This window comes from Colius striatus, chromosome 11, assembly GCF_028858725.1.
Source record: "Colius striatus isolate bColStr4 chromosome 11, bColStr4.1.hap1, whole genome shotgun sequence".
Taxonomy (NCBI): domain Eukaryota; kingdom Metazoa; phylum Chordata; class Aves; order Coliiformes; family Coliidae; genus Colius; species Colius striatus.
The window spans coordinates 28,750,367-28,775,386 of record NC_084769.1 but is presented as its reverse complement, the minus strand read 5'-3'; the positions used below and the strand labels follow the sequence as shown (position 1 = coordinate 28,775,386).

Below are 25,020 nucleotides of genomic sequence, written 5' to 3'. Positions count from 1 at the left end.
TTATTCAGTATCCTGTTGCTTATTAAGCCATTTCCATCACATCTCATCAGTCCTCCCAATATTTCTGCTAGCACAATATTGAGTGATTTTCAACTTTTCAAACAATATCAATTTTTACAGTTTTCTGTTAACTAAAAGATCACGCTTCTACCTGTGCCTGCTGCCAGGAATGCTGCTTACCAAGTGCTTGTGTAACCTTCCACCACTGGCAGATTGCAGGGAGCAAGGGCCTGGACTCATTTTAGGAGCAGCCATCTTATCAAGCTATTAGATGCTTGAACCCTCCATAAGAAAGTTCTTATCAACTCATTCTGAGGTCAGAACTGTGGCCTTGTTACATTTTTTATATTTTATTACATTGAGAACTAAGACACTCAGTGGAACAGAGAATTAAGATTAGCAGGAAAATCCTAAAGATCTTCTGGTATAAACTCCAGGTAAATTGGGACTGCAGTTTCCACTGTGAGGTTTCCACTACACAGTTAAGCTGTATGAGTACCATACAGATCTAAGCACTTGGTCTGGACATGAGCAGTCATGCTGGAAAACCCTATCAGAGTTACTGCATTAATCCTGCTGCCAGCGTAACCCAGCAATGCTGGTAGGTCTGGGATGTGACCCATGGTTCCCTCTGCTGCAGTCATCACAACTGGTATAAGAGTTTTGCCTGGTAAGTTGAGAAAACCAACTGAATATTTAGTTTAAGAATGTATGAGAAGTGGTGGGATATCACTTGAAGACTCTCAGAACTTGGTTATATTCCTCATGGCTTAATAAGGAGGGCAGCTGGGGATTGCTTTACCTGTAGCTCAGAGGAACCCATTAACACAGGTCCCATTGGCCTTGGATAATCTAACACAGAAGTGAAGACATTGAAAACATTCCTCATGGCTCCAGTCAATGTCCATTTTCCCTGCCACATCTAAGAGTTACTTGCCATTCTTATTAGACAGATATCACTGTTCTCAACTGGAGCTACTCAGCAGTTTGAAGCAGTCCAGTGACACCCCGTTTTTCCCCTCCTTCAAACTTAACCGTTTGTCCATTACATTATGATTTCCAGAGAACAATTCTTTGCCTCCTATTAAACTTTGACTATTTTTTAAAAAATAGTTTTTCCAGAAGCCACTATTCTATCTCAACAATATGAAAAGTCAAGACAGGCATGTTGTGAGCTCATGTCATCACCTGGAGTCTGAATATATATATGGATGCTCTTATACATGAGCTGGTCAGTGCTACTCATGTTTAACCTCTTCCACCTCCAGAAAAGACACATTTGTAGTATATACACTTAAAAATCTAGCACAACAAATTCCTCACCTACCAGTCAGTTTTACTAAAGTAAGGTTATCTCTACAATGAAAGGAAGAATCTTGTTCTTCCGTTTAACTAGTGGCAGCCAGGAAAAAACTTTTTGAAAGTCCTAGTTTTGGATAGAGTGCAAGATCCCTGCGGTCAGGAATGTACAACCGGGCTACACAGCAAAGACTGCACAAGGCCAAGTCACTGGGGCTTTCTCTGGAATTACTTGCATATCCAGAAGCCAGGAGCTTGTAAGGCAAAATGATTGTGTCAAGAAGCTGGGGAAAACCAGCAGACAGTTAACAAAAAGATTGGGAAATAGGCTGAAAGAAAGGAAAAACAAAAGAAAATTAACTGTTTCTTGGCAAAGGACTTCCTGGAAGGACAAACCCCAAGACTGTGAGCTGCATAATGACCTACTTGTTGTTTCTCTTCAATACGGGAAATGGGACTAGGTTAACATGTCATTTAACCAGAATTACAGTACAGAAACCTGACTGAAAACATACCTTCCCTGCACTCTTCCCCCTCCTTTAATTAGAGCAACTCTGTAAAGCCAAAGATGAGGCCAAAGAGACTCATTCTGATAGAAGACAACCTGGAATAATGAAAAGCTGGGCATTTTGAAAACCCTAAAGTGTATGAAGTAAAACAGACTACTGGAGTGTAGTGGGAAAAATAGAATCACATCAGATTTAACCATGTCCTTACACTTTAATTAAAATAAGATCTATCAGTTTTATTTAAGATTATTAAATTCTCAGAGGAAACACATTTGTCTGTACCAGTCTACTATTAATTAGGAATTAATTAGGAGGAAGAAATGCTCCATTCATCCATCCATCCATGCCTTACTAGATAGTAAGGTAGACTTTCTTGTTCAAGGATAACATCCCAGTTACACTGCTTGCTTGCTAAATGGAAACACCACATGATATTAGGATTTGCACCTTAAGTATGAAAGTGACTGGCCTATAAACAAGATTTTAACAGTTTCTCTTTTGAACAACTGACTGTTTAATTAATATTCAGTCATTAACCATTTATTTAAAATGTCACTTACAAAATCTTCATTTTGCACATTACCAGTTAGTTCACAAATAGCTATCTATAAGCAGAAGTGTAATGATCTTCCTCTCTCTTTCTTGGAGCTTACCAACCTTACAGTCAATTCAGGCTTCTTAATTAACTACATATACAGATTAACATTAAATAGTGTTTTGTTAAAAAAATATTGTGCAGATAAAAGTTAATACATACACATATTTTCCTGCTGCTGATTAAAGGAACAAGTATGAGCTTTCGGTCAAACAACATCCTGCATAAGACAGAATTTAGCATCTCTTGCTCACACTAGGAAATACGCTATGGCAGAAACACATGCAAGGCCATATGATTTCATTCCAGCTGCGTGGATGATCTAATTTTGTCTTTATTTGTACATTTAAGAGGCTGACAATACCATCTGCATTTCACTCTGTATCCTCTTGTATGGTCTCATCTTCCAGTAACAGACCTGCTCTTTCTCCAGGAATCTATCTTTTGCACTTGCATCCAAATGACTGACAAAATGGGACATTACCAATAAATAGGCAGAATTACCATTAAATCATTCTATGGAATAATATATCACATAAGAAAAGACAGGACTGGAGGAGAAAAAATCCAACAAACCTGAATGCTTAACACAGCTGCCAAAACTCAGGCTCACCAGCATCTGCAGCAGGACAGTCACAAGGGAGTTGTGGGAGTGCAGTATATAAAATTTTACACATCTGTCAATAAGAGAGGTGATCCAAATGCAAATCCTAGCAGGCAGGATGCATGCAGGCAGATTTGTGACTATTCATGACAGAATTTATTTCTGCTGAAGAATGCAAGGCCTCAAACAAGCATGCACACATTCCGTGGCAGCAGCAGCTCTGCTCTGGTTAAAGTTTGACAACTTCCTTCTGTTTAGACACGCTCTAAAATGCTCGGTCACCCGAGTCCCATGAAATCTGGGGTTTCCATGAGAAGTGAACGATAGGACTAGGGTCACAAAGTTGCAAGGAGCTGGTTAGAGGCTTCCTGGAAAATAGTACTTTGAATTCTGTAAATCTGATAACTAGTTTTTCTTGAATCTACTAGTAGATTTTTTTCCCCCCAGATTGGTGTGAAATAAAACCAATGCCCATTTAAATGTGCCCCAGGAGGTCCAATTACTCAACATTTTCCCTAGTCAGCAAAGTGAATAAGCAAGACTCATTTATCCTTTCAGAGGAAGAAAAAAATGACAAACAGTAACAGGTGCAAAAAAGATGGTACAAGTGCAACTTCAATGGTACAGTCTACACTCCTGGGGAACTAGTGGCTAAAGGTGTTTCTGGACTGCCTTGCTTCCATGAACGAGACAGCTCTACTGAGAGCCTCCAGGAACCACTGAACCTGTGCTGTACTTGCCAATGCCAGTTTCAATTTAACTGTTGTCAGAAATCTATCATCCAGGAAGGACAATAAGTTGCCAAACATTAAGTTTCTGGTTTTAATCTTACAGGGAATCACAACTGGATTGCAGTCAAAGGTTCAGAAGGCCCTGTGGTATGTTTCAGAAAGAATAAATTTCAGGGGAATGAGAGGGGAGTCTCAGAGGTAGCGTAGTATAGGACAGGGAAACGATGTAGATTATTTTAGAACATTAAGCTATATAGTAAGACAGAGTACATGCCTTGCTTATATTTGTCACACTTCAAAATATTCTGATGCAAGACCATAATTCTTTTTCCACTCTAACACAAGGTACAGTGACAAAGGGTATGCAGATATTACCACAGCCTCATTCAATTTCTACTTTGCCTCAATGACACTCAAAAGAATAATCGTTCCTAAGTAAAGGACCATCCTAAAGGACTTCTTCAGCAGTGGATTGCTTTTTTGCTAGTCATTGAGAAAAGAAGTTGTAAATGGACATAAAATGAGCAATGCCCACAGTACTTTGATCTGAGAACTAGAAAACTTCAGTTTCTGGCTTACAAGACATATAGGGCTAAGTAACACATCTGGGCAAGCCTAACTGCCCTTTTTTTCCAAAGCCTCTTCTGTGCAGCTCTGGATTCCTATGGTCTTGGATTGAGTAGTGACCTATACCTGCACAAAAGCCAACCATTTAGTCTGTTTTTTAGAAAGAAGTGCTCCCTTTGCGAGATTTCAAAACTCCAGACCCTTTTTACTCTCCCCTCTCGCTTATACATAGCTTACATTAGCCATTTGGTTTCTCAGGATACGCACAGCAATTTTTTCCTTTGATCCTTTCCAGGGAGAGGCAGACTGCTAATGTCTTGCCGGTCTCTATCATGGCTCTGGCAAGCTGTGAGGGTGGGACGTGAAAGGCAGAGTTAGGGTCGTGTGGCAGTATGCGTTTCATTTCCCCATTTTCAGCTTTGTATGCTGCGAGTTTGAACATTCTGGAAGGGTGCAAGTTTCCATATGGAAATTTTGACTCTGAAGTAAGGAAGATCCATTTTTTAATTAATTAATTAACATTATACACTGTAAGATCTTGCACAGTGGGACCCAACATCTCCAAAAACGGAAAGTTGGATCAGACTGAGGCTTTGGACTCTACTCCTATGTAATAAAACAGTGTTGGGTTTTTTATTAGCATTTTAAAAAACCTGCAATAAGATACTCTCTGAATCTATTCTTGCTAAACAAAGGAAAACTGTCTTCGTTATTGTCAGACCAAAACTTTGAAATTCCCCCAAGATAAGACAGATAAATAAATGAAGAATTATACTTGGCAATGAGTTTGGCATCAGACTTTAAATCTTTCATAGTTCTGGGCTGAAAAAATTAGTTGAGTAAAGTCTCTAGAACCTTGCTGGAGATGTACTCAGGGTGTTTAGATATACTTGACAGCACTGTGTTCAAGGGAGGAAAAAAGAGGAAATTACTTATTCAAAACGTGCGAAAGGGTTGCACCATGTGACACGCTTAAGTGATAATAGTGTGATAATGCTCTTTTGGCTTTGGTTTGACACCTAAGCTCTGCCATGCTGCAACTGAGCACTCTCATGGTACAGCCGTGATGACTAAACTCAGAAGTGTGACTTAGCACACTTGTTTCAGGAACATAGTAACCTCTGCCGCAGGTTGGGTAAACGTACAGTGGCTCAGGCACTGCAAGTTTCCCAGCTGCACAAGGTGGCTGTGCAGTCTGCACCATCCTCTGGGATGCCATTTGCATTACAGAAAATTGTAGCTAATTAGAAATAAACAGAAAAATACTTGATTTACAATGAAATGTGTGATTTTGCCAGCATTTTTTTTTCACTCTCTTTAACTTAACATTCACATAATACACTGATCATGCTAATGCTTTCACTACGTTCATTAATAAGGACAATGTACATTTAAGTAGCACCTCCCTCGGTTATGGTTTCAGCCAAATACACACAAAAAATTACATCTATTTCACTGAACACAGTCATCGTCAGAATGAAAATCAACAATTGTGAAGCAGTGCAGAAGAATATTACACACCAGTTGCAAATAAGATACAAAGCAAAACACCTCAAAATAAGCAAAAAGCCCCTGAGATGCTCGATGTAAGTGTAGGTAAAGAGGATGTTAGTATGCAAACAGCCCTGTGAAGCAGGTCTGTGTGTGCCCTGAGGAGCAGTGCTTGGAGGCAGCTAACATACTTCATGATGATTAAAGCAACAGACTTCCTACGTGTACAGAATGAACCAGGAACACTTGATGGATTCTGGTGATGAGAAAAGGGAAGGTAAACGTACACAAATTGTGAACAGCACTTATTTGATCACTAAGCTTGCTTCTTACTTTACAAATGGTCTTCAAATTTAAAAGGCATTAATTATGCTAATACATTCTTTTACAAAAATAAAATAAAACCAAACTTCTTGTTTCAAGTGATGAATTTTACTTCTCTATCATAACAACACATAACTGGAATTCCTTGACCAAAATGAAATTATCTGTTCTCTCTGTGCTCAAATTCACCTTGTTCCCCAAACCCCATTTAGTTAAGTCACTGATCAAGTCTCTACACACTGAACTACAAGTTGAGAGTCAGAGGTGGGAGTAAAAGTCATCCATCTAAAGTAAAATTAATAGCAAAACTTTGAGAGAGAACATGCATATGTTAGCAAGACCAAAGCATGACCTATTACATGACAAATGTGTTGATAAATGTTCAGCCCTGCAAACACAAAATAACTTTGGTTTGGCTAATAAGCTTCCATTATAGCCCTTTCCCATAATTTTGAGGCAGATAAGGTAGTTTTCATACTTGACCCTTGAAAGTAGGTTTGTTTTTGCAATTAACATGTTATCCTGGGATTTTTCTTTCCACATCTCTTTCTTCTTTCAATATTCTCCTTCTAGCAGAGAAAGATTTCCTTGCCTGAATTTGCCATTATATTCAAGAACCGCTGGCTGAGACTTCACAACCCATTGCATAATCTCACATAAAATTTTTCACATTTGGCACATTTCTGCTGTCAAGTAACAATCACCTTTTGTCCCCAAGACAAAGGAAAGAAAGATTTAAAAAAGAACAAAGGCAGACTAATAAGAACCCCACATTTTCTATTTTTTTTCCTAATCTGGTTAAACAGCCTCTACAAGCCTGAGAAATTCAACAAAGTGAAGTCATTGTGAACTGTTTGTCTTTCAGTACAGAATCAACACAGATGGAACAGTCTCTCAGCATGACTCCTGACCATGGACTCAGATATGAGGCACCTTTTCTTGCTTGTTAGATGTTTTGGTTTCAGTTTTTCACTGAGTTTTCATGCAATTACAGCTAAATCCACATTGAAACCTGGGATCTCAATAACAAATCCAAACCTGGTTGGACTTCAATCTTGTCCACACAGCAAGTTAAGAGTTCATTCAGTGTAGTTACAAGCAATCAAATAAAAAAGGCCAGAGGGGAAGAAAAACTGATTAATTTTTAAAATGTAAAGCTATAAAGATCTGTTAAAACTGAAACTATGAAGCAACCTTTACAACAATGTCCTACTTTGAGTAAGTTACATTTGTATATATTTATGTTTGATAAAATACATGAACTGGATTTTACACCCCCTCCCACTGGGAATTCTCTGATCTTGGTTTATTAAGTATGAACTCAGTTCCTGATCCTTTCACTATATACATGTTTGTGCATCCTCAGAGACAACTGCCTCAAGACTCTTCTGGCAAAGCAAACCCTGTCAGATGGCAAAAAAGCTGCAATCATTACCGTCTTCCTTCACCCGCTTCACCCTTCTGCAGTAGAGGAAGAGTTAACGATATAGAAGAAGAAAAAAAAATAGCAAAGTAATTATGTTTGGAAAGATATCTACAATACTGTATTTAGGTGCAAGAGAGAGATACTTGGCCCATTCCCTGCTACAAACTTAGACTTATGGCAGAAGTGGTTTATTACTGTTTATAAAAATAACTCAGAAGACATTTTTAAAGTACTACAACACCACAAAGTGAACACACTCCTAGCTAGATCTGTGCTCATATTTTCCTCCGAAATTAACAAGTGTGGTATCACATAGCACACTCTGAGGCTATGGGGAGACGCTACAGATTGTAATATGAAGTCCAAGTGTGAACAGTTCCTCAAGTCTCCCAAATCTTACTCTGCCAGCTTTTCTTTTCACATAGACTTACATATTTTACCTACACACTCTCGTGTTAGTTTGAAAAACTCAACATTGATAAATTAACATCATGATAGTAATGAAGTCTTACGTTCTTTTAGCCCCAAATTCCAGAAGCAATCAGTTCTAAAATCATCATAATGGTGGATATACCATCAACTCAAAGGAATTTCAGCTTTCTTTTTAACCTAGAGAAAAAATTGACCATCTTTCTTTAATGCTATCAACCTGGAAGCTTGACAGTAAGGATTAAAAATTGTTTTTTCCTTCCCAGTTGGTTATTGGAAAGGCTGTGAAAGGCAATCAGTCTTTTGAAGCCACGCTTCATATTCTGCATAAAAATGCCATGATTCCCACTCCTCTCCCCAACCTAATTGAAAGTACATAATATCATACCGCTGGGGAAAACTAAACCATAAACATATGCAATATATCATGCTATCATACAAAACCTGTTACTAACAGGCACTTGATGATCAACAGGATCAAAAAAGATCTGAAAACAGAAATTATTTTTGCTGCAGGGCAAGGACTTTTCCTGATTGAAAGAGGAGAAAATACACCCAGCAGTGTAGGAATTGGACTGGAATCAGTTCATTTATTCTGTTTGTGAAATATGGACTTTTCTTTAATGACTTTTGTTTGACTGCTGTCTTGCTTTGGAGGTAATGCTGCAGCAAACCATGGTTTTGGATAAGAGGAAATCCATGGTTAAACACAGGGGTTACGGGTATCTGAAGAGCCCATCCACCCAGCTAGCTCCAGGCTCCCTCCCCATCAAGCTATCATTGTAATGGTAGGTGGCAATATTACCTGTCGCCAGGAGCCTGTGGGTAGTGCTGCTTGTTTATCTTTGCATACAGTCCTTCCAAGTGCTCCCTCTCCATTGGTGATGAAGGAGAATCATGTGGATACACAAAGGTTTCTGCTACTGCTGGCGATGACGGCCTGTAGATGCTTGCTGCTGGATAAGCCTCTCGGAAGTGGTTTACTCTGGCATAATTTGGATCCACCTCATCATCATCAATGTCAGTTCCTCCATGACCAGTAGAATAATCACTCAGGCCCCTCAGCTGCTTTTGCCATAATTCTTGATGCTTTGCATCAATCCTAACAATGAAAAACAAAGAACAAATATAGACTTGGATCTGCTTCAGCAGGAACCACAGACCGTGATTCATCAGACAAATGCACCAAACCCAAGCCTAATTGTTTAGATCTTCCAGTACACTGTGAAACCAGTGCTAGATAAAACAAAATGGTGCATGCAGCAATTTTGCTCATTAGCAATCACATTTATACGGCTGGTCCTCATTCTGATGAAAAAAATGAATGCTGAATATAGTGTAGCTTTTCACAAGCCTGTATGCACGAATACATACAATTTTAGTTCTACAACCACGCCCCACTTTGCAGTTAATATACCTAACCCAATCCAGAAACTTTTACATTGAAATTAGCCAGTAAAACTGTTACTGCCCCTTGGTCACTTGACCCACCTAGATTCTCCTAAACACATTAACTTGTGAGAAGTGGATTAAATGTGAAGGTAAATGAAGAGGTGGCACAGTCATCTCAAACCAAAGGACCGCAGTTAATTTGCTCGAGATTTATTTTTTTTTTTAAATTCACTTTGGCTATATAAATGTGGAAATCATGTCGCCTTATATAGGGGATAGAGACAAAGTAAAACAGCAAAGAAATTAATAGAAACTTGACAGAGATGAATTGGTACATATAAGTGAATTAAAGACTATTACTGGCAGTACTTCACTGTGATAAAGCCTTAAGTGGTATTACAAAATGCTGCTGCTAATCAGGGTCATTGTGTAATCTCTTTGGAATAGTAAAACACATTCAGGTAAATTTCAAACTCAGCTGATATTCAATGATTCAACGTTCATACTGTAGAAAAAAAACTATATCAAATCTGTGTGAGCATGCAACTTCTACTAACTGCTCAGCTACTCTTCAACACAGTGTAATTAAATGCAGTGAGATGGATCTGGCAGATCGCTGACCATAGTATGTCATAAAGAGCATTTCCAGAAAATGGTGTATAGAGGGAGCAATAAAAAATGCGAGACAGATACAGAGATGCAGTGGCTGACAGAAGTAATCAACATTTGCTGTTGACTGTATCTGAAGTACAGCAGCAACATAGAAAGAACAGTCTAATTTGTACTGTAGGAGAGAAAAAGGGTCTTGGTTACCCCAGTAAAGCATAATACCCTCAGAACTGTGTGTAGTGAAAAATGAACATGTTCTGGAGAAAGCCTTAAAAAGGCATGGAGAAAATGGTCCCCTAATGAAATAGATGAGCACACTGGGAGCTTCAAGTCTGACAGACAGGAGCCATTAAGTGCAGAATGGGATTCATACAATTTATTTTGTTTCACTAGAATGATATAATTAAATTAAATGCCAATACTTTTCAAATAATTTGTAGCTAAGAGTTCACGAATAATTCCAATGAGAATAACATGCTTTTCTACACATATATCTGAGTAGATCCATGTGTACCGTATGTTTTCCAGCTACATCTCTCCATTAACTATGCTAGGACGTATCTGGAGGTGATGCTAGTTTTTAACATTTAAAATGTACCCATACATTACAGCAGGATGAACTGTATGTGATACAGTCCTTGACAGTTGTGGGGATGACCATTATCCCCTCTGCCTTCCTGGAAGAGAAGCAGATGACCTTTTTCCTCTCCAGTACTCAAGTACTGTGTACTCCACCTCAAGTATAGTGTGGAGTTTTGGGCACCTCAGTATAGGAAGGACAGCAGACTACTAAGAATGTGTCCAGAGGAGAGTGACCAAGATAGTCAAAGGCCTCAAGGGCAAGACTTAGGAAGAGTGGCTAAGGTCACTTGGCTTGTTCAGCTTGGACAAGAGAAGGTTGAGGGTAACCTCATTGTAGTATACAACTTCCTCAAGATGGGCAGTGCAGGGGGAGGTGCTGTTTCTCTCTGGTGACCAGTGGTAGGACATGAAGGAATGGAATGAAGTTGTGTCAGGGGAAGTTCACGTTGGACATTAGGAAAAGTTTCTTCACTGACAGGGCAGTTGGTAACTGGAACAGGCTCCCCAGGGAAGTGTTCATGGCACCAAGCCTGTCAAAGCTGAAGAAGTGTCTACACTCATCTTTTGCTTCAGGTTTTCATGCCCAGTTTGGATTGAAACTGTGGCCTAGGTCCTATATGCACTACCCTCAAGTGCTATCTTACCCTGGGTAAGGCAATGTCTTGAAGATGTCACAGACTTCGAAACAAGCCTTTGACTCTATCCACAAGGAAGATTTTATGTGAGAATCTTATGGAAGGTAACGCCCGGTGTCAATATGTGATCAAACTCACTCAGTAAGGCACTTACTTTCTCATTTTACTGCTGATTGCACTGGCATAGCTGGCTGATGGCTTCTTGGACAGTGAGAGTTTCACAGCATTCTTTGTAAATTTAATGGTGACACTAGTATAGACCTTGGTAAAAAACATGGTTTTGTTCATAATGCAATGAAGAATGGCATGGGGAAAAAGTCAATATTGAGGAGTTGTATATGAAAACAGAAACTAAAAAGCAGTGATCAGCTTGTATTTCTATCTGTCCCAGAAACCACTGCTAGCAAATCTGTATTAATTACAGAATATCTAAAAGTGTGCAAAATCTTTCCAAGGGTTTAGGAATAAAGATAAATAAAAGATTATGAAGGAAGCAGTGGCAGAGAGAGCCAGTCTGCCCATGTCTGTGAGTGAAACACTGCATTCATGGTTCACACAAAGGAATTAGGGGCAAAATTATCCTTTGGTCCATTCACATAAAAACCAGCTTTTTCAGGCAGCTTGTCATCTAAGAACACTGGTCATAATACAAGGATAGGGGTGAATTTCCATTGCAAATAAGGCTTCATACATCAATGAAGCAGGAAGGGAGGTCTATGCTGCCGTTTCCAATTTTTTATACATGCAGGCACTTCAAGGCAAATGTCTTGAAGGAGGATTAATATTTTACATGTCCCACATGGGATTATGTCTGAAACATAAAAATGAAGGCCCTATCTTTGTTTAAAAAAAAAAAAAAAGCATAAGTAACTGTTAGTTCCTGCATCTAATAACTGACAGTTTGGTAGTATCCCTTGCCTCAAGTTGTCCTGCTGCTCTTCCACTAAAACGCATAAACCACTTTGAGATTGCTGCTATCTTCCAGATTAACACTGAAAAAGCACTGAATGTTCTTAATAATTTGTAATAGTGATCAAAAAAGCCTAAATACAGACTTCAGTGCAGAAATATATCATATGAAGTACAACTTTCATGGGTCCATGTGGGACAGTACAGGCAGAAAAACGGAAAGACGCTGCATTTCAAGGAATGGTCGCATCACACAATAGTGTAGAAGGCATGGTACACAGTCCCAATAAGAGTCACAGCAGTTTCTGAGAAAATTATGAGCCATAATGTTATTTGGACCAATATATATCACCTGTCCCTTAGGTGTTTAAGACCTATTTGAAAGCAAGAGTAGTGCAGCACAGCAGCATCATGTGAATCTTGCTTTCATGTCTGACAGTGAGAGTAATTTGTCCTGCTATCAATACTGATACATTCTGCACAACAAAAGCTGGAATTAGGTCATCACAATTTTCTTTTGTTCCTGTGAATAAGCCTAGCTTCTTCAACTTCTCTTTCTGAACGCAATCTTCAACCGCTGACACTATTATAACTCGAACCTGCTCAGGAACAATTATTTCCGTTCTGTATCATATGGACCAGCCAATATTAGTCAATATTAAGTGAAATTCTTCATGATCAATGTTTCATCTTTTCAATATGGCTACTGAAATTACATTAATATTTCTTGTTTCCTTCTTACTCTTCCACACTATAACTATATTCCAACTATAATATTTGCTCAGTGATCTCTTTCTTATTTCAATCCAAATGTCGAAATACAAGGAAAAAAACCTATTGGATGTTTCTTCTTTTTATTTATCTGCCCTTCCATGTCTTCTTTCCTGTTTTTCACCTTGGAAGTTTCCTCATATTTTAGTGAAATTTTAAATAGTATCACTGTATTTCAGCATCATGCTCTCACCTAGATTTAGGTGCTCAGGAATTCTTTACTGAGGTAGAAAAAACAAAAAGAATCTGCTGTTCCTTCCATCACTTTTATAACGCTCTGCCAACCCTGCCAAGCACGCTACTTCTGCTATACTCCACTCTAGTTGTTTACCACTTCTCCATCTCTCTCTGCATTTCTCCCTATCTGAAATAGCAGTATCTCTACTACCCATCACAAAAAAAAAAAAAAACCAACAGAAAAATCTTCAAAATCAACACAACTATCATAGCAATCAGTTTATTGAACAAACAATTGCTACAAGAGAGCCCCGAACTCGCAGCACAGGATGGGTCTGGTTAAAGAACTGGTGCAAAGGTGTGACAAAAGATAAAATGTCACTCAGCACCATGATGTTCTCAGTGAAACCAGAGATGAAGAGAGGCATAGGTCACCATCTGAACGATTTAGTATAGCACTAAAGTTTCTACAAACTTCCTGATGAGGGAAAGGGAAAAGAAAAACTCACATAGAATGAAGGGAAGTTAGATATACTTCCTTTTGGGTATCCCATATCAATCCTGCTTGCTCTCTTCCACCACCTGAACACCAGGGCTTTCCAGTTAAACCACTGCACAACAACTACATCAACTTCCCTTAGTTGTGTTTCTGTAAAAACACAACCTTTGCACACAAGTAGCCAGAGGACAGGCAACAGAAGTGCCATATCAAGCAATGCCTCATTTTTTTTTTTCCTGTGATCTATCCTTTTCTTAATAGCATCAAAACACATATCCTATTGTAATCTTTTCTGTTGCTTTCAAGACCCGTTGGCTGTGACTAGAACATTTCCTCTACAATAAATAATTTCAGAAAAAAACCAGTTTGATAAAACATATAACCTCAACAGAACTAAAAGTAACACTTTCAAAACATATGGCATCCTATTTGTAGAAGTCAAATGGAGATAGGATCCTACACACATAGTGTACTTCTGGAAGTGGGGCATGGTATTTTGAAAATGCTTCTCTACACCTCACATACTGTTCAGTAGCATGGTCCCAGAGCTATACATGAAGGAAATGCTCTCATTTATCCTTGGAAATATCCTGCTATCTGACATATCCACACAAATCATATATGGTGATTTCTCACATACTAACACATGAAAAGATGCATAAACCTAGAGTGCAGCAGTCATAAAGGGTTAAAAGCTCAAACAGCTCTTTCCAGCTGCAGCTCAGGCACACTATCGAGTTACTGTGGCTTAACAAGTTACTGTGTTTCTGCTGAGCTATTGTCAATGACCACATATGTATTTGCTGCCTATGACAAACACAATGTAAACCTCTTTAGCCTGACATCAGTGACAGAGATACTGACAGGCAAAATCTGGCTTAAAAGACTGCAGCCTGCACAGTGAGGCAGCTACAGGAAGGGATACGGACCACCTCAAGAAACCTCCAGAAGAACTGAGCAGAAGTGACTTTTGGAGCATATCCAGATAGGAAAAGTGGTAAGAGATACTCCTCATCTCTTATCCCTATCAAGTGGAAGCTGGGTGAGTGGCTGCGTTGTGAGTAGGGAACAAGAAAATGCTGAAGCTTGTAAAACCAGTGTTCTAAGCCTCTGTGAAAATGAAATTGCAAGACCAGCACGGTTGCCCAAACGAGGTCAGGGTCGTTAAGAGCCATGGAACCCACAGGGTGTTCAACATGGAGCAAACAGCAAGATACCAGTTGCAGCCCAGCCTGCAGTTCTGGAGGCTCAACACCATCCCTAGATCAAAAGGAGCCTTGCACAGTAAGTCACAATCTAACAAGCCATCTCCTCAGATCAGGACAAAACTCAAAGCAGCATGTCCATTTCTTGTATGCAGGATTAAAAGCAATAGACTTTGTTGAAGTGCAAACAGGTACAAGAATGAGCAATATGCTGGCTAAATCAATGAAAGATGTTCTGGGGAGCAGTATGAATAACAAGCAAGGACAAAACGTGTACCAGAAATGGAGCCATAGGTCTTTTAGGGCAATTTCTATTCTGTTTGCAGTGAGAGAAGCAGAATAAAAGTAGGTAAACAAGCGTGCTTTCCATCACTCTCAGGTATACTCAAAACTCTAAAAAAGGACTTGGTTCTTTAAGTCTTTTCAGATGCTAAACATTCTTCCACTCATTTGGTTGTTCCTTGTGAACAGCAGAATAAAAGCTGATGCACTGCTTTTTCCACCAGTTACTGACTCTCCCCAAGATCTACATACCACAATGATTACTCAATTTACATCTGATTTATTACCTTAATATTTCAACTGTGATTTTACATAACATTTCTGCTTTTGTCTTCTCATTTACCTAATTCATACATATATCCAGTAACGGGTTGTCTTGAGGAAAGCGGCCCATTTCTGCAGGAGGTCACTTAGATTTCCATTGAGTTTAATGTTTTAATTCCTTTCTAGCTGCTAGCAAAATATATTTTGGTGACTAAAATCTTGTATTTTCATTCATTTACATAATAGTGGACTGAATACTTCTGCCTTCAGATATTCATAAGTCAGAATCACTGATGGGAAAGAGTATGTTTCCCTTGAATATCTGAGGAAATAATTTCAGTACAATGCTTTAATTTTTTTTATTTCATAATCATTTTTCAGACAGACATAGTCTGTAATGACATTAACAATCTTATTCAAATCTGTATCTTTTATCAGGAAAGGACTAATTGGTAATTTTTCAACCATCACCTACAAAAACTCTAAAGGCAAGCAAGTCTGACTGCTTAAATAAAAAATGTAAAAGTTCACCTCTTGCTAGTAAATTAAGGACACCTGGTATGGACTCATCAAGACTCAAACAATATCTAATTTAGTATTATCTTTTAGGGTATTTTTCTGGAGGCAGATTTGTCGAAAACATCTTCTGCACGACCTAAACAAGTGTTTCTACATTCCAGCTCATTCTATTGTGCTGGATTTGTACATCATCTCCCCCATAATTAGTAGCTGTAATTGTAAACAAGAACAGAAACAAACTGGGAAATAAAAAAAAGGCAAGCCATAAATTCAAGGGATTGTAACTCAGACTAATCAAGACAGATCTTATAATAGTATTAACCACTCTAATGATAAAACTCATGAGGGTTAAATATAAAATATTGCCTATTCTAGGTAACTACCCCATTCCTTCTGAATGTAATGTTCAATCACTGCCACTACTATTAAGTTGAACCTGCTCAAGAACAATTATTTCTGTTCTGTATTACACTGACTGAACTGACCAAAGAAGTTGCCTTTGGAGGGTTGCAAGTACAGAAAGAGCAGAAAGAAAAAAATGAGAAGGAGACTGAGCTACACTGACCTCAAAATTGAAGATTATGATAAACTGAAGATGAAACATAGCCCTTTCAAATCACAAAATAAGGAGTGTCAGCTTTGGCTAGATGCGACTGAGGCCTTAACGTTCTTCCATTTACTTCAGAGGTGACAGAGAGTGACTACTAACTTACACAGGTTCCTGTCCTCAAAAGAAAATCCTGGCTCTTAGGAGGTATCTTGGTGAACTTCAATGAGAACAGGATTTTACCTTTGCTACCTCTCTTTTGTCCTCATTAGTTGTACAGTGGGTGAAACACAGTAGATTACAGAAAGCCAACTACTGGAAGAGCCAAGTGCATTACATTCTGTATTTCACTACATTATGTAATTTTCTTTACTCACGACCATCCCAAGTTATTTTTTAAAGTCACAATATCAGGAAAATTTAGGTTGGAAGGAACTCTCTCACTGTCCTGCTGAACACAAGGCTGACTGCACAGATCAGGTTGCTCAGTCTCCTGTCAACAGGATGTTCCTTGCTTTATGACAATGTGGATTAGATAGTGGAATAATTCCAGATTTGTCAAAATTACTTTAGCGTTTTTCACTTGAGACATTCTGATGCCTTTGAGAGCTTCAAGCTCCTCCTGCAAAACAGCCTTGAGTCTGCAGTGACTTTGTAGACTACAGGTAAGTTGCAGGCCTAGTTCTCAAGACTGATTTAAAAGAAGTCTCTGGCTACTGTAATTTGTACTTTTCCATTAAAAGATGGCAGGCGCCTTGCACATAATACCTGAGTTCCTCTTGCCAACATTAGCTCATTCTAGAACAAATAATCATGAAAAGAAAATAGAAACAATAGAATACTCCCAGAAAGTGAGTTTTAACTTTGCTTTTATTTTAGTTCCTGAGAACGTAATGTCAGGAATGGAAACACTACCAATTGCAGTAAAAGTCACAGATTCATCTTTCCACCCAAGAAATCAAGTAAATTTTTTTCAGAGAAGTTAATCAGATAAAAGTCAACAAGTATAAATGAACTGCAGTGTACCTATAGAAAAACTACAGGGAGAAAAGAGACATCAGTCTATGAACTTAATCATTGCCACTGACTAGCTCAGCTCCAGAAACTACTGTAGTAGATATCAGTCAAAAACACTGAGGACTGTTACACTGTCTCAAGAAAAATACCAGAGACACTGTACTGAGCATGGAGAAGACACAACATTGATTTGGCACCTCATGAAAACCTACATCCACAACCACATGCAGTAACATAGCTCAGAACAGACCCTGGAAGAGTAACATGCACTGAGTCCTCGGAGTCTCCTCCTTCAGTAAGTGGCTATTCTTGAAACATCTGCATAGATATTTGCAGCTCCACTTAGCTAGTGAGATCTCATGAGTTCACAAAACCACCTCTGCATTTGAATGAAATCCTAGTAGCAGAAAGCCTAGCTCCATGTGATACAATATTCCATGCATGTTTATTCTACATGTATGACACTGAGCCTGGAACCTAGTGAACAGAGTACCTGTGAAACCAGTGCCTCAAAGAAAGGCAAACCAAGGATGCTAAATGGATGGGAATTGGGGTGTTTAAATTTAGAGGGCACAGCTATGACACCTGGGAAGTGCTATTTTCCTGAAATCAAGTCTCAGCATAATGTTGTCTTAAAAATGTCCTCCGGCAGTGGATTAGACACATGGAGCTCAAAAATTGCTATTTGCTTCTAAATACCACATGACAACCTGTGAAAAGTAGGTGAGAGTCATGTTCCTCAGCAACTTATAACCAAGTTATCTCTCAGTGTTCATGGTAGGCCTTTTTTACATGTTCTGGTATGCAGAGCAGCAGCAGATCTAAAATGAGAATTGTTCAGAATCAATGGGTTGGGATTAATCCATCCTCCTGTCCAGTGCAAGTGCTGCCACAGTAATAAACAGAAATCTGATAACTTCATACTGTCAGCATAAAATGAAACTATGACCTTGACCTGTGCAACATCATCCAGTAATTTTTTCATAACTTCAACATAGCGTACTATACAGCTATGATCTAATAAGAATCTAAAAGTAATTAACCAGAATTTTTGAAAACTGAAGCCTTAATCTAATATGTATTCTTATCAGGGTTGCAAGCCAGCAATAAATTGGGACATTTAAAAAACTGGGATCCAATCCAATCTGTGATCTGATCAGGGTTCAATGGTTACAATAAATTGGGAGTATTAGAAGTGGGATCACATCCAACACTTTGTCTAAACCACAGGACCTAGCTGTGCTGCAAAGTCACGAAGACTCAATGAACAGATTTAACATTTTGGATTAACCCTTAATAAATAACGAAGCATAAGCTCAACAGGCCCAAAAACATGTGGTTTAGTACAAAGCTTAATGGTGAGAGGAGCAGTTACCAACATTTTATCAAAGATCAACATGAACTACGAAGAGCCATAATAATGCTTTTAGATGTGGCAAACGGGGGGGGGGGGGGGGTGGGGTGGTGTGTGTGTGTGTGTGGGTGTGTGTGTGGGTGGGTGGGTGTCTGTGTGTGTGTGTGTGTCTCTGTGTGTGTGTGTGTGTGTCTGTGTGTGTGTGTGTGTGTGTGACAATCTGAGTTTTTGCTTTTCTACCTTAATGTAGCTATTCTTATTTTCATTTCCAGTAACATACAAATTGTAATTAAATATAAAGAAACAAACGCTTACAGAAACGGAATGCACTTTCACTCACGAGTATTCTCTCATATATAAGCAATCTCTAAATGTTTTTCTTTCTACAAGTTGCATTCCCTTCATACAGGGATCTTGCAGCTCCAAAATTAAACCTCTGTTTGACAAATATCAAAACCATGTGTATTGATTTTTTAACTATGGGAATAGGCAACAAGTATCAGAACTGATAAGACAAGAGAGAAACGCTCTTCAGTTGCTGGAAGGTTTCTGAAAAGTAAAGGAAATACCGTCTTTAATATAAAAACTGAAACAATTTAATTTTAGCCAAATCCGATATTCACCATAATTTAAGCATTCAGTTCAGAGGTTCAGAAAGCAAGGGCCAGATGTTCCTTCTGCTTCTCTAACACTCTACTCAAAATACTAATATTATTTTTAAAAGTCCTCACTTAATTCCAATGAGGACTACAAATCCAAGATTGTACTAACAAAACAGCAAACTAGTGATACAAACAAGTGCAGAATATTACTTTTCTACAGGGTGTGCCTCTTTGTTCACCAATTGAGACACTACTTTTGAAAATCACCACATTTTCAACAAGGTACTTAGTTTTGTGAAATTTTATTCTAATGCCAAAGAAATATTCAACAGTGCTGGAAGAGAAACTTTGGGCTCATCAAGAATATTCCAGTAGAAGAATCCAAAACAAACAGGAAAAAAAGGAGTTTCCTTTCAATTGATAGTCACTTTATTTGCATTTAAAAGGCAAATAAATTATTATGTGTAAAACTCAAGTGTCTAATATATTTATCCAGCTTTTTTATAATGATTTTCAAATGTCAGAATATTAAAAGACAACCCCAAACAAGTGAGAAAGACAGAGGAAGAAGAGAAATCTTGTTTTGAGGGAAAGAAAAGAGATGATCTCTTCCAGCATTTAATATTTCAGTGAACATCTCCTTGTTAAAATGATAAATTCTAAGTAACTTACACAAAACACACTAAAAATACAGATTTGAATCAGCTTGATCAAAATAACTCCCAGGCATAGCATTTGCTTTTGCCTTTTATGGGCAGATTCTAGACCTTTGGAACACATGCTTTTTTACAGTCAAACTCTTTGAAGCATGAACAAAGTAATGACTTTATTTAAAACAGGGCCTCAGTCCAATGAACCACTTGACTTGCGTCAGGAAGGACAAACCACCACCTCAGAGAACTATATCACCAGTAAAGTCAGGCCTCCTAACTATCTGTGTCATGAACTTCTGACTTTCTCTAGTCAAGTTTCAGTGACATTTCATCATTATGGCACAAGGAAAACTCAGGAAGGTAGGGGAGAGAAGAAGAAAACAGAAATTTAGAGGAGGTGCTGAATTCAAACTCAGTTGGACACAGTTAAGGCTATTACTAGAGAAGAGATGCCTAACATCCTAAGTTCCTGTGAAACACTTGAAGCTTGCATTAGTAATAGTCATATAATAAAGTAGTGGCTTTGAAAAGAAAGGATGCCTGAGGCTGAGGTCTGGAACAAATTCCCAGCCTTACAGGGACATTTTAGGGACCTGAACAAGCAGCTGCACTGCCTTCATGTCAGATTCCTACCCATGGGAGGCTTTTCTTTTTTTCCCTGCCATAATTTCTCTCTTCTTCCTGAACTGTAAGTGCTTGGGGGTCAGACCTAAGCTTCCCTAATAGCAATGAGTACAATGAGGCCTTGATCTTGGAGGGGACTGCTAGGGAATACAAGCTCTAAAAAAAATAATGATGTCAGCATTTCAGTGCAGGATGTGGAGCTCCTTCAGAGAACTGCAGCTACAAAGCAGCACAGAGTTGTACTGAAAACTGAGAACAAGATAATGTGCAATGGAAATTCCTAGGCTAGAGAAATACTAAATATATTTTCATTTTTTGAAGTTAAATTCTCAAACCTGGCAGTCCCAAGAAGGAGTTGCCAGGCAAATCTATGCTGAGAACCAACGTGCAAGCAAGTTCAATCCTTTTGGGAAGCATCTACACTACAGAGTGAGTGCTGCACACACTGTCTGCATACGCCTACCAGCTCTAACACATTCTGAATGTGCCAGACTTGTTGCATTGTACAATTCCATCCGTGTACAGACAGAAAATCCAACCTCTTCTGAGCATGATGGACTTAGGCTCATGCAGCACACCTACATAAGATCTGATGTTTCCTGTCAGAGCCAGAGTCACTGAATCTGCAGCGCACAACAAACCAATAATTGTGCAATTAACAGATCTGACACTTCTGCATGTCTGTAAATCTTGTAAAAATTTCTGGAAGAAGAAATTTTTTACAGAAAGCCTATCCCTGGAAATTTGTGAAATATCATTGCACCTTTTCAATATCAACCAAAAAAACTGTAAAACTCCAAGAGATGGCCTACTCCTGTAAACTGGAAATGCACTTCCTATTGAAAAATATTTATCAGTTGAGATCTTGGAACAGTATTCTGGTTTTTTGGAGAGTTGCCAAACATATATTGCATGCAAAACCAACATCCAAAACCATGCGAGATCCACAGCTGCTAAGATGCTGAAATGTACTTGATCATTAATCCTGTCACATTCAGTCCAAAAAGCAACTACTCTGATGTCTTCCACTAGCATCCAAAATGGACAGCCTGGCCTCTGAAAAAACCCTGTCAGATGAAAAACCATGGTATTAGTTAGTATGACAGATTCTGAAATATTTAGGTGGTCAGCATTTAAAAAAACTGAAGTTTAAGCAAAAAATCTGACTGTAAGATTGTAATAACTGGATTGAGGATCTGAACAGGAATTACTTACATAGCTAATCTTGGAAAGGTAAAATTAAGTGCATGTTTAAGTTAATTCTAGAAAGGTTAAATGTTACAAAAGCAATTTGTACTTTGTTTAAGCTGTTAAATACAAGATTTGTTCACAGGTATCAGGGGACAAAACAGGCTACATTTTTATCAACAGTTCTGAAGTCTCTTCTACTACTAACTACCTAGTAGATTTAGCATATATTCACTTCACTCCCAATAAGAACAGATTTGAAAATATGCCTATGTTCTAGGAAGCTTCAGTGAAGCTTGGTTTTATAAATATGAGACTGTATGCTGGATTGCAGAGAGTGAAGTCATAGAAGCAGAAGATCTATGGTGTGGATATGCCACAAGGTTTTCTTTGCCAACATGTGCATTAAAATCTTGGATTTGAATTACATTATAGAATTACTAAATCTTGGGACAGAGCTATAAAACTCGTCTTTACTGTCACTAGGTGAACAGTCAACAGCTAAGCAAAAAGACTGAATTACCTTCAAGTCAGGTAATATTTCCTTATACTGATTTTAATCAAATTCCCAAACAGTTCTTACCCACATATGAGAACTAGCTTCCTTATATAATTTTCCTCTAGGGAAATGTAAGTCTCTTCTGTTTTATGATCTACTCAAGAAGGGTCCAATAGTCAGCCTGCAGACAGTCTTATTGGGACAAAAAGATACAGTCATGCTCTTACTTCACTTAGAAAGTTGATGTGAATTGCTTGTTTTTTACAGCATGAGTTGCATCGCCTTTTTTATTCCCTCAAACATACAAGATGTATTACCCGATAAAAAAACTGTGATATATCTATTCTTGTGCATTCCAGAAGAAGAACCAAATAAGTGAGTTAAAAATATCGCTTTGGTTCATCCACTTCTCAAAACACCTGCTGTTCTCCATTTCAGTCGCAAACTCTTCCAGGTCAAAGCTGAAATCATTACTAGAGAAACCAGAATGATGAAGACATTGAGCTGCCAGTTTCTAATGCAGCCTTACCAAGTTACTGTCAATCAGTGACTGTAATTTTAAAAAAGCACATAATGCTAAAGAAATATTAAGAACAATTATCTTGTGTCCAATTGGAATGTTAGACCTCTAGACAGAAGGGTTCATTCCTTGCAGCTTGCCAACATTTTAGTAAATGACACTGGCCCTTTAACAGATGGGATACATGCTTCTTAGCTTGCCAGGATCCTAATAAAAGATACTGGCTTCTTTAAAATGAAGGACACATTCCTCTCAAATTGCCAGTATCCAAACTGGGAGTCAGCAGTTTAAAAGAAAGGCACTCATTAATCTAGCAAAATCAAGGACATGGCACAGAAATTTAAAAAACAAATGGTACAAAGTTTTTCCTGACACTATTTAACATAGATGAACTAAATACTTAAACACTGGTTAAGCATATCCAGTAGCAGCACTGTAGTAACTGGATCCTTTACTAGCTTTTAAAACAGTAAATATTAACAGCAGACTTGGTTGGGGTTTGGATTTTTTGCTTTTCCTTCAAATCCAGTAGCTACCACTTATGTGGCTGACTACACATGTAAATGAAAGCAAGATACCTTTTCCCTGGGCACTGACCATCACCACAAAAGCTGGCCATGTGGAAAGACCCTGCTTGCCCAGAAGGAATCATATCTGCTTCCATTCCATCTCTCAGAAGCAAGACACTCCAGTGGAGGAAAGAGACCTCTGAAAGCTTTCCCCGTGCCCTGACAACTTGGAAAGCTTTACAGTAACCGCAGACACTTCTTGAGGGCCAGCAAGTATGGGCTCTTTAACTTTGAGAACAGCCATCAGAGGAAAACAAAGACCTCCCTTCAGCATATTATGAGGTACATCTGGATGAGTTAGGAAAAGGTAGAGAGGAGTTCACTAAGCCTTGTCAGCACTCAAAAACTGTCCCCAGTTTCTGAAGCGTAGACATAGGAGAAAGCATAAAATAATAAATTCTCTTTGTCTGGAAAGATCAAGTTGCTAAGAATGGACACAAAAAGGAGTAATTTGTGAATGAGACAGAGAACTGGGCTTATTTGCATCAGTGGTTCCTATCAATTCAGTCTCATAGTCTAACCCCAGAAATATGGCAATTCACAGATGGCACACACTCAGCTTCATACCTTGTCCATCCCACCTACTCTGCTGCTTGCAGATCCTTGCTTCTTAAGACTGATTTTAACCATTTGAATCTTCCTTCTTCCTGGTGTCTCTTGGCATACCCAGTACGTGTTGAGTAGATGTTTTTGTTTTTTGGTTATATGTGGCTAACCCGCAAACACTGTGCAAAAAGGAATATACAAAAACTACCATGTGATGGCACAGCCAGATGGAGCCAAAGAGGTCTGAAATGCTGAAAAGCACAGCAGAGGTTGTCAGGAGAGAAGGGAAGAGGTTATTGTTTTAGCATTTTTTTTTCTCTTCTTCTCTAAGTCATCTGGTCTTAGGAACAGGCAGAGGTGAAATAGGTTCTGAAGGAACTTATCTTCACCATCTTAGCAGAAGTTGGGATCTGAACGGCAGTTACCACAATGAAATGCAAAAAAAACCTGCAGGAGACAGACAAGCTCCTGTAATATATCAGCCTTGACTTGACCAGGAGACCAGCCTAAAGCTCTGCGTTGCCTGGACCTGCCTGCCAGCAGACATGGTCTGGGACATCTCCAGCTAGGTTGACTGGTTGTCCCTTCAAGTAATCCCTTGCTTTGAATTTTTTCACCTGATGATGGTGCCACCATTTACTCACCTCTCACGTTCATCTTTCATTTTCTCCAGCTCCTCCTCCTTAAGTATGCCTTGCTTTGGATTCCCCTTCTGATCTGTTTTCCCACTTTTATCTTCTTTTTTCTTTCCAAATCTGTTTAAGAAAACAAGGAAGGAGTTAAGAGGAAATAAGTACTAGAAGAAAAAACAGTACTTATCTCTCATAGACCACAGAAGTTTTAGGTAATCGAAACACGGTGAGTTTTTATCTTAGTCATATATCCATTTCCCACATTAACATAAGTTAACTGTATTAAATGGGCCATATGCAATCGGAAGGACCAGCTATGAATTGATTTGGACCCTATACTTTTGAAAGCTATTGCTTGAAACCAAGTTGAAAAGCCTCATCAAACCTGAAATGCAGGCATTATTAATAGGGCATATTTTGAAACAGCTGAAGGCTCTTACCACAGGACAG

At 38.6% G+C, this 25,020-nt stretch overlaps 1 protein-coding gene across 3 annotated transcripts in view; it reads right to left on the bottom strand.

Moving 5' to 3' along the window:
* PARD3B (par-3 family cell polarity regulator beta) overlaps positions 1–25,020 on the bottom strand; it is a 407,820-nt gene that overhangs the window by 71,231 nt on the left and 311,569 nt on the right. For all 3 annotated transcript variants that reach the window (XM_062004452.1, XM_062004454.1, XM_062004453.1), the window contains 2 exons: positions 24,583–24,693; positions 8,781–9,077 (listed from right to left, as the gene is read on the bottom strand). In XM_062004452.1, coding sequence (XP_061860436.1) covers positions 8,781–9,077; positions 24,583–24,693 — 408 coding nt within the window. The remainder of the gene's footprint in view (positions 1–8,780; positions 9,078–24,582; positions 24,694–25,020) is intronic.